The sequence below is a fragment of the Oncorhynchus mykiss genome, chromosome 30 (genome assembly GCF_057628025.1).
Source record: "Oncorhynchus mykiss isolate SJ-2025 chromosome 30, ASM5762802v1, whole genome shotgun sequence".
NCBI lineage: Eukaryota > Metazoa > Chordata > Actinopteri > Salmoniformes > Salmonidae > Oncorhynchus > Oncorhynchus mykiss.
Window position 1 is genome coordinate 15,264,358 of NC_143051.1, and position 14,907 is coordinate 15,279,264.

The following is a 14,907-nucleotide window of genomic DNA, read 5'->3' on the forward strand; positions in this document are numbered from 1 at the left end:
TTTCCATTCCGAGAATGACAACAGTAAATTACTTTAATTAATACATGCGTGAACAGAAATGAATTAACAGTACATTTATTAGGCCTACTGGTGACGTGTGTAATGGGGAATATATAAAAAAAATAAACAATCAAAGGGCAAACAATTCACACAAACAAATGAATGTGCAAGAACTGTCAGGAGACAGCTGAGTGCATTATGGAGAGCTGAGTGCATTATGGAGAGTTGAGTGCATTATGGAGAGCTGAGTGCATTATGGAGAGCTGAGTGCATTATGGAGAGTTGAGTGCATTATGGAGAGCTGAGTGCATTATGGAGAGCTGAGTGCATTATGGAGAGTTGAGTGCATTATGGAGAGCTGAGTGCATTATGGAGAGCTGAGTGCATTATGGAGAGTTGAGTGGATTATGGAGAGTTGAGTGCATTATGGAGAGCTGAGTGCATTATGGAGAGCTGAGTGCATTATGGAGAGTTGAGTGCATTATGGAGAGCTGAGTGGATTATGGAGAGTTGAGTGCATTATGGAGAGTTGAGTGCATTATGGAGAGCTGAGTGCATTATGGAGAGCTGAGTGCATTATGGAGAGCTGAGTGCATTATGGAGAGTTGAGTGCATTATGGAGAGCTGAGTGCATTATGGAGAGCTGAGTGCATTATGGAGAGTTGAGTGCATTATGGAGAGCTGAGTGCATTATGGAGAGTTGAGTGCATTATGGAGAGTTGAGTGCATTATGGAGAGTTGAGTGCATTATGGAGAGCTGAGTGCATTATGGAGAGCTGAGTGCATTATGGAGAGTTGAGTGCATTATGGAGAGCTGAGTGCATTATGGAGAGCTGAGTGCATTATGGAGAGTTGAGTGCATTATGGAGAGTTGAGTGCATTATGGAGAGCTGAGTGCATTATGGAGAGTTGAGTGCATTATGGAGAGTTGAGTGCATTATGGAGAGTTGAGTGCATTATGGAGAGTTGAGTGCATTATGGAGAGCTGAGTGCATTATGGAGAGTTGAGTGCATTATAGAGAGTTGAGTGCATTATGGAGAGTTGAGTGCATTATGGAGAGTTGAGTGCATTATGGAGAGTTGAGTGCATTATGGAGAGCTGAGTGCATTATGGAGAGTTGAGTGCATTATGGAGAGCTGAGTGCATTATGGAGAGCTGAGTGCATTATGGAGAGTTGAGTGCATTATGGAGAGTTGAGTGCATTATGGAGAGTTGAGTGCATTATGGAGAGCTGAGTGCATTATGGAGAGCTGAGTGCATTATGGAGAGTTGAGTGCATTATGGAGAGCTGAGTGGATTATGGAGAGTTGAGTGCATTATGGAGAGTTGAGTGCATTATGGAGAGCTGAGTGCATTATGGAGAGCTGAGTGCATTATGGAGAGTTGAGTGCATTATGGAGAGTTGAGTGCATTATGGAGAGCTGAGTGCATTATGGAGAGCTGAGTGCATTATGGAGAGTTGAGTGCATTATGGAGAGTTGAGTGCATTATGGAGAGCTGAGTGCATTATGGAGAGCTGAGTGCATTATGGAGAGTTGAGTGCATTATGGAGAGCTGAGTGCATTATGGAGAGCTGAGTGCATTATGGAGAGTTGAGTGCATTATGGAGAGTTGAGTGCATTATGGAGAGTTGAGTGCATTATGGAGAGTTGAGTGCATTATGGAGAGTTGAGTGCATTATGGAGAGCTGAGTGCATTATGGAGAGCTGAGTGCATTATGGAGAGTTGAGTGCATTATAGAGAGCTGAGTGCATTATGGAGAGTTGAGTGCATTATGGAGAGTTGAGTGCATTATGGAGAGCTGAGTGCATTATGGAGAGCTGAGTGCATTATGGAGAGCTGAGTGCATTATGGAGAGTTGAGTGCATTATGGAGAGCTGAGTGCATTATGGAGAGCTGAGTGCATTATGGAGAGCTGAGTGCATTATGGAGAGTTGAGTGCATTATGGAGAGCTGAGTGCATTATGGAGAGCTGAGTGCATTATGGAGAGTTGAGTGCATTATGGAGAGCTGAGTGCATTATGGAGAGTTGAGTGTATTATGGAGAGTTGAGTGCATTATGGAGAGCTGAGTGCATTATGGAGAGCTGAGTGCATTATGGAGAGCTGAGTGCATTATGGAGAGTTGAGTGCATTATGGAGAGCTGAGTGCATTATGGAGAGCTGAGTGCATTATGGAGAGCTGAGTGCATTATGGAGAGTTGAGTGCATTATGGAGAGTTGAGTGCATTATGGAGAGCTGAGTGCATTATGGAGAGCTGAGTGCATTATGGAGAGTTGAGTGCATTATGGAGAGTTGAGTGCATTATGGAGAGCTGAGTGCATTATGGAGAGCTGAGTGCATTATGGAGAGTTGAGTGCATTATGGAGAGTTGAGTGCATTATGGAGAGTTGAGTGCATTATGGAGAGTTGAGTGCATTATGGAGAGTTGAGTGCATTATGGAGAGTTGAGTGCATTATGGAGAGTTGAGTGCATTATGGAGAGTTGAGTGCATTATGGAGAGCTGAGTGCATTATGGAGAGTTGAGTGCATTATGGAGAGCTGAGTGCATTATGGAGAGCTGAGTGCATTATGGAGAGCTGAGTGCATTATGGAGAGTTGAGTGCATTATGGAGAGTTGAGTGCATTATGGAGAGCTGAGTGCATTATGGAGAGCTGAGTGCATTATGGAGAGCTGAGTGCATTATGGAGAGCTGAGTGCATTATGGAGAGTTGAGTGCATTATGGAGAGTTGAGTGCATTATGGAGAGCTGAGTGCATTATGGAGAGCTGAGTGCATTATGGAGAGCTGAGTGCATTATGGAGAGTTGAGTGCATCATGGAGAGCTGAGTGCATTATGGAGAGCTGAGTGCATTATGGAGAGCTGAGTGCATTATGGAGAGTTGAGTGCATTATGGAGAGTTGAGTGCATTATGGAGAGCTGAGTGCATTATGGAGAGCTGAGTGCATTATGGAGAGTTGAGTGCATTATGGAGAGTTGAGTGCATTATGGAGAGCTGAGTGCATTATGGAGAGCTGAGTGCATTATGGAGAGTTGAGTGCATTATGGAGAGTTGAGTGCATTATGGAGAGTTGAGTGCATTATGGAGAGTTGAGTGCATTATGGAGAGTTGAGTGCATTATGGAGAGTTGAGTGCATTATGGAGAGTTGAGTGCATTATGGAGAGTTGAGTGCATTATGGAGAGCTGAGTGCATTATGGAGAGCTGAGTGCATTATGGAGAGCTGAGTGCATTATGGAGAGTTGAGTGCATTATGGAGAGTTGAGTGCATTATGGAGAGTTGAGTGCATTATGGAGAGTTGAGTGCATTATGGAGAGTTGAGTGCATTATGGAGAGCTGAGTGCATTATGGAGAGTTGAGTGCATTATGGAGAGCTGAGTGCATTATGGAGAGCTGAGTGCATTATGGAGAGTTGAGTGCATTATGGAGAGTTGAGTGCATTATGGAGAGTTGAGTGCATTATGGAGAGTTGAGTGCATTATGGAGAGTTGAGTGCATTATGGAGAGCTGAGTGCATTATGGAGAGCTGAGTGCATTATGGAGAGCTGAGTGCATTATGGAGAGTTGAGTGCATTATGGAGAGTTGAGTGCATTATGGAGAGTTGAGTGCATTATGGAGAGTTGAGTGCATTATGGAGAGCTGAGTGCATTATGGAGAGTTGAGTGCATTATGGAGAGTTGAGTGCATTATGGAGAGTTGAGTGCATTATGGAGAGTTGAGTGCATTATGGAGAGTTGAGTGCATTATGGAGAGCTGAGTGCATTATGGAGAGCTGAGTGCATTATGGAGAGTTGAGTGCATTATGGAGAGCTGAGTGCATTATGGAGAGCTGAGTGCATTATGGAGAGTTGAGTGCATTATGGAGAGTTGAGTGCATTATGGAGAGCTGAGTGCATTATGGAGAGTTGAGTGCATTATGGAGAGTTGAGTGCATTATGGAGAGCTGAGTGCATTATGGAGAGCTGAGTGCATTATGGAGAGTTGAGTGCATTATGGAGAGCTGAGTGCATTATGGAGAGTTGAGTGCATTATGGAGAGTTGAGTGCATTATGGAGAGCTGAGTGCATTATGGAGAGTTGAGTGCATTATGGAGAGCTGAGTGCATTATGGAGAGCTGAGTGCATTATGGAGAGTTGAGTGCATTATGGAGAGCTGAGTGCATTATGGAGAGTTGAGTGCATTATGGAGAGCTGAGTGCATTATGGAGAGTTGAGTGCATTATGGAGAGCTGAGTGCATTATGGAGAGTTGAGTGCATTATGGAGAGCTGAGTGCATTATGGAGAGTTGAGTGCATTATGGAGAGTTGAGTGCATGCATTCTGTTGAGAGCCTTAAAAACCAAAATGTGGGCTTCCAAATTAAATAGGCATGGGCCTACACACTTGTGATTTGAAACAATCGTCAACTATTTTTTAAAAGAAGCTAAGGATCCGCTGTCGTCAAATCATGCTCTCTAGTGAAAGATTTTGAATTATTTTATTTAGACAGGAGTAATTATATAATTTTGGCAAAAACGTCAATTTACTTTAGGGGAAGCCAGCTTCCGAACACTGCACTGGCACCAGTGGTGTAAAGTGCTTAAGTAAAAATATTTTAAAGTACTACAAAAGTAGTTTTTGGGGGTATACATACTATTTCTAAACTTTTACTGTTCATTCACTACATTCAAAAAGAAAATAATGTACTTTTTACTCCATACATTTTCCTTGACACTCAAAATACAATTTAAATGCTAAGCAGGACAGGAAAAAGGCCCAATTGACACACTTATCAAGACAACATCCTTGGTCATCCCTACTGCCTCTGATCTGGCAGACTCACTAAACACAAATGCTTAGTTTGTAAATTATGTCTGAGGGTTGGAGTGTGCCCCTGGCTGTCAAAAAATAAATACAAATTATAATAATAATGATAATAATAATGTGTAGCATTACTTTCACTCAAGTATGACAATTGAGTCCTTTTTCCAGCACTGTACTTAAGTACATTTAAAACCAGATACTTTTTATAATAAGGTATCCCCATAGAAACGCATTTGGCTTATTATGGACAGGTTTTGTCGAGCATGAGCCCTCTCGCTTCGCCTTTTCTCTCTGGTAAAACTACTGCATCCCACCAGAGAAAGCATCCGAGCGAGCGAAACAGCGCCCCTCTATCTTACTATAGGTAACCAATGTATCTGATGCTGTATGGACAGAAATAGAAATGACATGCCATACTATTTTTGTCCAGACAGCATCAGATACATGGTCTACACATACGCAGACAGAGGGGCGCTGTTTCGCTCGTTCGGATGATTTATCTGAGATTGATGCGTCTTTCTACGCACGTGTTAGTCAAATAGATTACCAATATTTTATTTGGACTGGCAAGGAGGTACAGTTGGGCAGGCCAGGCCCCCTGAGGCCCACTCATAACGCCGGCGCTGTGGGGAACCAGCGTCTTGCTCTTCATTGTAATCAGAGGGCTGATACAAATACTATGCATGCCAGTCTCTCTTGGCTAAGAGTTGAGGAGAGACTGAATGCATCACTTATTTTTATAAGAAACAATAATGTGTTGAAAATCCCAAATTGTTTGCATAGTCAACTTACACACAGCCCTGACACACACACTTACCCCACCAGACATGCCACCATGGGTCTTTTCACAGTCCCCAAATCCAGAACAAATTCAAGTAAGCGTACAATATTATTTAGAGCCATTATTGCATGGAACTCTGTTCCATCTCATATTGCTCAAATGAACAGCAAACCTTGTTTAAAAAAACGGATAAAGCATCACCTCACGGCACAAAGCCTTTCCCCTATTTGACCTAGATAGTTTGTGTATATGTATTGGTATTGATAAGTAGGCTACGTGTGCCTTTTGAAAAATGTATTTATTAAATTATGTAGTTCTGTCCTTGAGCTGTTCTTATCTATTAATGTTCTGTATTGTGTCATGTTTCATGTTTTGTGTGGACCACATGATGAGTAGCTGCTGCTTTTGCAGGAACCTAATAAAATACCCCAAAAATCACTAAGGATCTATCATGGTCCAAACACACCAGCACAGTTGTGAAAAGGCCGTCCAGGACCTCTATACAAGGTGGTGTCAGAGGAAGTGTTCAATATTTTCAACGATTCCAGCCACCCAAGTCATAGACTGTTCTCCCTGCTCCCGCACGTGAAGCGGGACTAACAGGATCGTGAACAGCTTCTACCCCCAACCCCCAAGCCGGCCGTGACTGGGAGGTCCGTGGGGCGACGCACAATTGGCTTAGCGTCGTCCGGGTTAGCGAGGGTTTGGCCGGTAGGGATATCCTTGTCTCATCGCGCACCAGCGACTCCTGTGGCAGGCGCAGTGCACGCTAACCAAGGTCGCCAGGTGCACGGTGTTTCCTCCGAAACATTGCTGCGGCTGGCTTCCGGGTTAGATGCATGCTGTGTTAAGAAGCAGTGCGGCTTGGGTTGTGTTTTGGAGGACGCATGACTTTCGACCTTCATCTCTCCCAAGCCCGTACGGGAGTTGTAGCAATGAGACAAGATAGGAACTACTAATAATTGGATACCACGAAATTGGGGAGAAAAGGGGGGTAAAAAATAAAATAAAATAAAATAGTTACCTGGACTGTCTGCAGTGACCCTTGTTGCACTAACTTTGACTCATCACATACGCTTCTACTAGTGTTTACTATCTGTCACTTTATTCCTAAACTCAGCAGAAAAAGGAACGTCCTGCGTTTATTTTTTAGAAAACTTAACATGTGTAAATATTTGTATGAACATAACAAGATTCAACAACTGAGACATAAACTGAACAAGTTCCACAGACATGTGACTAATAGAAATTGAATAATGTGGCCCTGAACAAAGGAGGGGCGGATCAAAATCAAAAGTAACAGTCAGTATCTGGTGTGGCCACCAGCTGCATTTAACTACTGCAGTGCATGTCCTCCTCATGGACTGCACCAGATTTGCCAGTTCTTGCTGTGAGATGTTACCCCACTCTTCCACCAAGGCACCTGCAAGTTCCCGGACATTTCTGGGGGGAATGGCCCTAGCCCTCACCCTCCGATCCAACAGGTCCCAGACGTGCTCAATGGGATTGAGCTCTTTGCTGGCCATGGCAGAACACTGACATTCTTGTCTTGCAGGAAATCACGCACAGAACGAGCAGTATGGCTGGTGGCATTGTCATGCTTAGGGGTCATGTCAGGATGAGCCTGCAGGAAGGGTACCACATGAGGAAGGAGAATGTCTTCTTCCCTGTAACACATCGTGTTGAGATTGCCTGCAATGACAAGTTCAGTCTGATGATGCTGTGACACACCGCCCCAGACCATGACAGGCCCTCCACCTCCAAATCGATCCCTCTCCAGAGTACAGGCCTCGCTGTAACACTCATTCCTTCGACGATAAACGCAAATCCAACCATTACCCCTGGTGAGACAAAACCGCGACTCGCCAGAGAAGAGCACTTTTTGGAATTTTGCATTCCTGGTGTAACTCGAGCAGTTGTTGACATCCTGTACCTGTCCCACAGGTGTGATGTTCGGATGTACCGATCATGTGCAGGTGTTGTTACACGTGGTCTGCCACTGCGAGGATGATCAACTGTCCGTTCTGTCTCCCTGTAGCGCTGTCTTAGGCATCTCACAGTACGGACATTCCAATTTATTGCCCAGGCCACATCTGCAGTCCTCATGCCTCCTTGCAGCATGCCTAAGGCACGTTCACGCAGATGAGCAGGGACCCTGGGCATCTTTCTTTTGGTGTTTTCCAGAGTCAGTAGAAAGGCCTCTTTAGTGTCCTAAGTTTTCAAAACTGTGACCTTAATTTAATTAAGTTTAATTATATGTACAGTACATATCTACCTCAATTACCTCGTACTCCTGCACATCGACTCTAAGTTATTGTTTCTCATTGTGTATCTATTATTACGTGTTTTACTTTTCTATTATTTCTCTATTTTCTCTCTCTACATTGTTGGTAAGGGCCCGTAAGTAGGCATTTCACTGTTACACCTGTTGTTTACCAAGCATGTGACCAAACACATTTGATGTGATTTGAGAAGAAAATCTGGATTTTAATACGAATATAAAAGATCTGCATAAAAACAATATGCACATTTTCCATCAAATGGACTTGTTGCAGATAAAAGGCTGTGCGTGATGACGTAACGCACATCAAAATACTTTTTGTATTCAAATTCCCATGTACCGAATAAAAAATACTAGTTAAATGGGTTTCCATCTCATTTTCAACTATACTGATGGTTGTCTCACAAAAACTGTTGCGTTATACAGTGAGTGTGCCCACTCTGGTATTGTGGGCACCACAACAGCTCTATCTGTGCGCTTGGCTAGAGCGCACGTGTAGCCTACATGATGAGATTATTATTATGGACAAAAGAGCGAGATTCTTTTTACTTGTCAAATGGCAGCCAAGCATCGATCACCATGTCACCAGAATAAGACCCTTGATATGTATTGAAAGGAGCATCAAGCTCATCACCTTGCACTTTCACCTCCCTGTGAAGTTCTTAACTTATTTCATCTGTAGCCTAATAAACTGCATGCTTTCCTGACAAGTCATAGTGAGAGGACCACACCTCATCGCATGACTCCAAGTTTACTTAGAAACGATGGTTATTATATCAATATTTGTGCATAAAAGTGTTTACACTGACATTTCTCACATAATACATTTTACAGCCACAAAAAGATTCTACCTTGTCTAGCGTGACCTGGACAGAGTTCTAAGAAAAGCTTGGTGCAGAAACAACAGAGTAAAGCTCACCTCAGGTTGTGTGGAAAAATGTCAAAGCATTGCGTACTACTAACTAACTATGGTGATGGTAGTGATAGACACTACTCACTTCAGTGAAACCATGGAACAGGCTGAGCGGGAGGAGGGGCTTCAGCGCCATGGATTGGTGGACTCCTCCCACAGGAGGCCCAAGGTCCAATGAAGGCAGGGTAGCGGTCTGACAGACGTTACCTAGGAGACAGTCATCACGTCAAAAACAGATTAATACAGTTTAAAAAGAGGGTGAGGGCGAGGAGCTAATCACACTCACTCACATGCACATACACACATACTGACCCACAGACACACACACAGTTTGGTTCAATAAGGTCATTAGTGCATCCTCTGTGATTAGCTCTGTTTGTGTGAGTGAGTTCCTGATTATGGAGAGTTTGTTTTGTTTTGGGATTTCCACTGAGCCTGATTACAGTTTGATAATCATAACAATCACAGCCCCACCCATGTACACCCTGCTGCACAAACATTTGGCCTGATTACCTTAAGTGTGTGTGTGTGTGTGTGTGTGTGTGTGTGTGTGTGTGTGTGTGTGTGTGTGTGTGTGTGTGTGTGTGTGCGAGAGAGAGAGAAAGAGAGTGAAGACTAAAGAGGACTAGCAAGTACAAGAGCTAATAAGAGAAAGATGAGTGTTAGAGCACAAGCTAATTGTGTGTTTTCTCTCTGTCTGTCCCTACCTCGCTCCCTCATCTTCTCTTGATGTCTCTGTCTGTCCCTACCTCGCTCCCTCCGTCCTCTCATCTTCTCTTGATCTCTCTGTCTGTCCCTACCTCGCTCCCTCATCTTCTCTTGATGTCTCTGTCTGTCCCTACCTCGCTCCCTCTGTCCTCTCATCTTCTCTTGATCTCTCTGTCTGTCCCTACCTCGCTCCCTCATCTTCTCTTGATGTCTCTGTCTGTCCCTACCTCGCTCCCTCCGTCCTCTCATCTTCTCTTGATCTCTCTGTCTGTCCTTACCTCGCTCCCTCATCTTCTCTTGATCTCTCTGTCTGTCCCTACCTCGCTCCCTCTGTCCTCCCATCTTCTCTTGATCTCTCTGTCTGTCCCTACCTCACTCCCTCATCTTCTCTTCATCTCTGTCTGTCCCTACCTCGCTCCCTCATCTTCTCTTGATCTCTCTGTCTGTCCCTACCTCGCTCCCTCCGTCCTCTCATCTTCTCTTGATGTCTCTGTCTGTCCCTACCTCGCTCCCTCATCTTCTCTTGATCTCTCTGTCTGTCCCTACCTCGCTCCCTCCGTCCTCTCATCTTCTCTTGATGTCTCTGTCTGTCCCTACCTCGCTCCCTCCGTCCTCTCATCTTCTCTTGATCTCTCTGTCTGTCCCTACCTCGCTCCCTCCGTCCTCTCATCTTCTTTTGATCTCTCTGTCTGTCCCTACCTCGCTCCCTCCGTCCTCTCATCTTCTCTTGATCTCTCTGTCTGTCCCTACCTCGCTCCCTCATCTTCTCTTGATCTCTCTGTCTGTCCCTACCTCGCTCCCTCATCTTCTCTTGATCTCTCTGTCTGTCGCTACCTCGCTCCCTCCGTCCTCTCATCTTCTCTTGATCTCTCTGTCTGTCCCTACCTCGCTCCCTCATCTTCTCTTGATGTCTCTGTCTGTCCCTACCTCGCTCCCTCTGTCCTCTCATCTTCTCTTGATCTCTCTGTCTGTCCCTACCTCGCTCCTTCATCTTCTCTTGATCTCTCTGTCTGTCCCTACCTTGCTCCCTCATCTTCTCGTGATCTCTCTGTCTGTCCCTACCTTGCTCCCTCATCTTCTCTTGATCTCTCTGTCTGTCGCTACCTCGCTCCCTCCCTCCTCTCTCGATGTCTCAGTCTGTCTGTCTGTCTGTCTGTCTGTCTGTCTGTCTGTCTGTCTGTCTGTCTGTCTGTCTGTCTGTCTGTCTGTCTGTCTGTCTGTCTGTCTGTCTGTCTGTCTGTCTGTCTCCCTCTCAATTAAATTAAATTCAAGGGGCTTTATTAGCATGTGAAACATATATTACCATTGACAAAGCAAGTGAAGTAGATAATATACAAAAGTGAAATAAACAATAAAAATTAACTGTAAACATTACACTCATAGAAGTTAAAAAAGAATAATGACATTACAAATGTAATATTATGTATACAGTGTTGTAACGATGTGCAAATGGTTAAAGTACAAAAGGGAAAATAAATAAACATACATATGGGTTGTATTTACAATGGTTTTTGTTCTTCACTGGTTGCCTTTTTCTTGTGGCAACAGGTCACAAATATTGCTGCTGTGATGGCACACTTTGGTATTTTACCCAGTAGATATGGGAGTCTCCCTCTCTCTCTCAGTCTATTTCTCTGTCTTGCTCTGTCTGTCTCTCTTTCTGTCTCTCTTTCTCCCTCTTTGTCTCTCTCTCTCTCTGACTCCCTCTCCGACTCCCTCTCTGACTCCCTCTCTCTGTCTCACTCTGTTTGTCTCTCTATGTCTGTCTCTCTCTTTATGTCTCTCACTCTGTCCCTCACTGTCTTTTTCTCCATCTCTTTCTCTCTTTCTGTCTCACACTCTGTGTGATTCTGCAGTATTCTAATATAAAATGTATAGATAGTAATATCATTGCCTTTGGCTGAGAGACATGCAGGAGAACAATGCATCCTACTTTTTTCTCCCTTCTAAATCCCATTGATCCCTCCCATCGGACTTTGGTCAAAACCAGTGCACTATGTATTGAACAGGGGTCGATTTGGGAAGCAGACTGAGAAGGTGTATTATGTAGCACCAGGCATGACAGCATGGCGCAAAGTCACACTTTATCATCAAATAGAGTTGGAGGCAGAAGCCCTGAGTTGAGTAAACAAGAGCAATACCATATTTCTGTACTTACAGTGCATTCTGAAAATATTCAGACCCATTGTCATTATGGGGTATTTTGTGTAGTTTGATGAGGAAAAACATGTTTTAATTCCATTTTAGAATAAGGCTGTAATGTAATAAAAGGTGGAGAAGTCAAGGGGTCTGCATACTTTCCGAATGCACTGCATGTATGTCGTGTTTTTGTGGTGTGGTTTTCAAATACAGTGCCTTTAGAAAGTATTCAGACCACTTGAAGTTTGGGAGCCCCTGCTCTATGATTATGCGCGAGTGAAGTGAGTTCGGAAAACATCATTTATTCTATTAATTTTAGGGGGATTTTACACCGAAATGATTTGGTGAGGTTTTTCCGAAATCTGGTGTTAACGATCTATCCGCACTCGGGAACGCACTAAACAACGCGCCGTGGTACATTCAAAAAGGGTGGTCTCGGTCCGATTCAATTCGTACTGTGGTGCCGTTCGCTCACGGTGAGAACAGAACGCAGTCCGTAGCGAACACAGGAAAATAACCAGTCACGCATTATTATTGGTTGTTTGACTGCGCTCATTGGTTGTTTTGACAGCATTTGATTAAATGCACACAGCATCATCATTTGAGATCTCAGAAATATGTGAGTAGTAGCAGCGCATTTATGAGCGCATCCGATTCGGATTAGTGGGAGAAGGGAGCTATATATATATACTGAATATAGCCTTCTCACGTAGCAGATTGTGATATTGCGCTGTTGTTGGATGACCAAAGTGAACTCTGATTCGAACTCCTCAAAACTATGTGTGAAATAGTTCACATAGAAACTTTGTGTCCAACTCATAATCAAATAGTCTTCCCCAAAATAACATGGTCGCTGTGGTAGAACGTTTATTTTGATTGGCGATTTTGTGCATTCATCAAAATCCCATCAAGTAGCCTGATTTCAAATTACATGTAAAACAAGATTTTTGGGAATCGTTCTTTTTGCACATCATCAACGTTTAAAAAATGGACAATTATATGAATCTGACTATTCCGTATTACTGTGTGCATACTACTCAGTGCCAGCCGTTTTCCTATTGGTCAGTCACTCGGATCGTTGTGTAACAGCTGCCGCATTACACTATAAAGGCTAAACATTCTGACACTACCAGAACTTTGTCGGAATCTACAATCTCACGTAGTGGTACTTAATCGGCAGACCTAGACCCTGTCACACTGAACGGTCCAAGACGTTCGATAATCCTTTACGACCTAAGAATTTTCCCACGACGTGGAAATCAATCTTGTCTGGGGGATACAATCGGGGCATAAAACAGCTAAAATCGTACAGTCTGCAAAAGCATGTATGTATGTACGTACTAAAGGACGTAGACAGATCCACAGACCCCTCCCGATTTCATCGTTGGGGACAACAAAACAAAAAGGTAGACTCAACTTGCCAGGATGGGCAACAGGCTATTTCTGTGATCCATACGTCCCATACGTCTGCATCTTTACAGCAGACATTTACATGAAGCATCTTACTGTGCATTTACTGAGCCTTAAATTGTAATTAACCTAACCCGTTTGAGTAGGCAATGTTGTATTTATTTAAGGCTACCTAAATGCATTCTGGTAATTTCCTACTATACTTGAAGTAAAAATAAGTATCTCCTTACCAAAATACATGCTGGTCTTATCAACAATCAATATTCCTTTTGCATGCAACTTCACCACCCCTGGTCAAGTCTTCAATCGATTCTAGCTGAGCATGGTGGTATGATGGGTCCAGAATGAGTCTCCTCTCCTCCACAATAGGCTACCACTCACTGCTGAGGTAGGCTTACTCTCCCTCCTCTAAACTCCCTCTCTCTCTCTAACCTTGTTTACACCTTGAGCTAACATGTGGTCTCAATCACTATCGGCTTAAGGTTCGTTTACACATGGAGGTAAAATGTCTCTCTTTTCCGTCCACTGTGCTCGCATTGTGACTAGATTTCCTGGTGCCTGCCTGTATACAAATTATTTGACTTTCTTTCAAAATAATATGAATGTATTTATTTTAAGACAGTTATTGATGCCATACGCCAATGGTGCAACCTGTCAATGATTTGAGAGGCCGGTATAATAATGATTTAAATGATTTGACCATCCAGATCTGTTAAAACTTGATTGATATCCATGTACAATGGGTCCCTGAATACCTCTTGAGGCTGGTCTTTTAGTCGTCTACACCTGCTTGAAAATGTGGGCACAATCAGAATGTAAACAAGATCAGGAAAAATGGTAAATGTTAGAACCAGGTGTAAACATGGCTTCTGTTTCCCTCCCCCTCCACCTCCCTCTGTCTTGCTCTGAGATGTGTGAAGAATTTTACTTTATTGGAGTGTAGGCTCCATATGTGTGTCTGTGTCATCTGTAGTATGCTATTTGAGGTTATTGGTCAAGTCCTCACTGAGCCAGGTGCTCTTGTTAACCTATTGACATGCACACGTGAGCGTGCATACATAGAAATAGAGGGAGGGAGGGAGGGAGGGAGGGAGGGAGGGAGGGAGGGAGGGAGGGAGGGAGGGAGGGAGGGAGGGGAACTGATGTGATCTGATGCGGCATATGGGATACCATGGTCACCATCCAGCCCTAAAAATGGGGAAATCCCTGCCTCCTCACTATGATTCATTCACTCCACTGTGAGTCTATGGAGGCTGACCAGGCTGTTGTCTTTGGATGAGCCTGTGTGTAAATCCTTTAACATCCTCACTCCATTCCTCCTGTGGCTGGTATTTTTAGATGCTCCCTGTGTTCACTGGTTCAGAAGGAAACCACATACAGCATGCAGATACAGTGCATTTGGAAAGTATTCAGGCCCCTTGACTTTTTCCATATTTTGTTACGTTACAGTGTTATTGTAAAATTGCTTAAATAAAAATACAAATTCAAACAGAAATACCTTATTTACATAAGTATTCAGACACTTTGCTATGAAAGACACACACCTGTCTATATAAGGTCCCACAGTTGACAGTGCATATTAGAGCAAAAACCAAGCCATGAGGTCGAAGGAATTGTCCATAGAGCTCCGAGACAGGATTGTGCCGAGGTACAGATCTGGGGAAGGGTAACAAAACATTTCTGCCATATTGAAGGTCCCCAAGAACACAGTGGCCTCCATCATTCTTAAATGGAATAAGTTTGGAACCACCAAGACTCTGAGCAATCGGGGGAGAAGTGCCTTGGTCGGGGAGGTGACCAAAAACCTGATGATCACTCTGACAGAGCTCCAGAGTTCCTCTGTGGAGATGGGAGGACCTTCCAGAAG

The 14,907-nt window shown here is 43.8% G+C and overlaps 1 protein-coding gene across 1 annotated transcript in view; it reads right to left on the reverse strand.

Annotated features, from left to right (window-relative positions):
- LOC110487985 (zinc finger protein 385D) overlaps positions 1–13,425 on the reverse strand; it is a 44,404-nt gene extending 30,979 nt beyond the window's left edge. Inside the window, exons 1-2 of the mRNA XM_021559919.3 lie at positions 13,271–13,425; positions 8,869–8,990 (exon numbers count right to left, since the gene is read on the reverse strand). Of these exons, the coding sequence (XP_021415594.2) occupies positions 8,869–8,990; positions 13,271–13,280 (132 nt within the window). The 5' untranslated portion in view covers positions 13,281–13,425. The remainder of the gene's footprint in view (positions 1–8,868; positions 8,991–13,270) is intronic.
- Between the last annotated feature and the right edge of the window lie 1,482 nt (positions 13,426–14,907).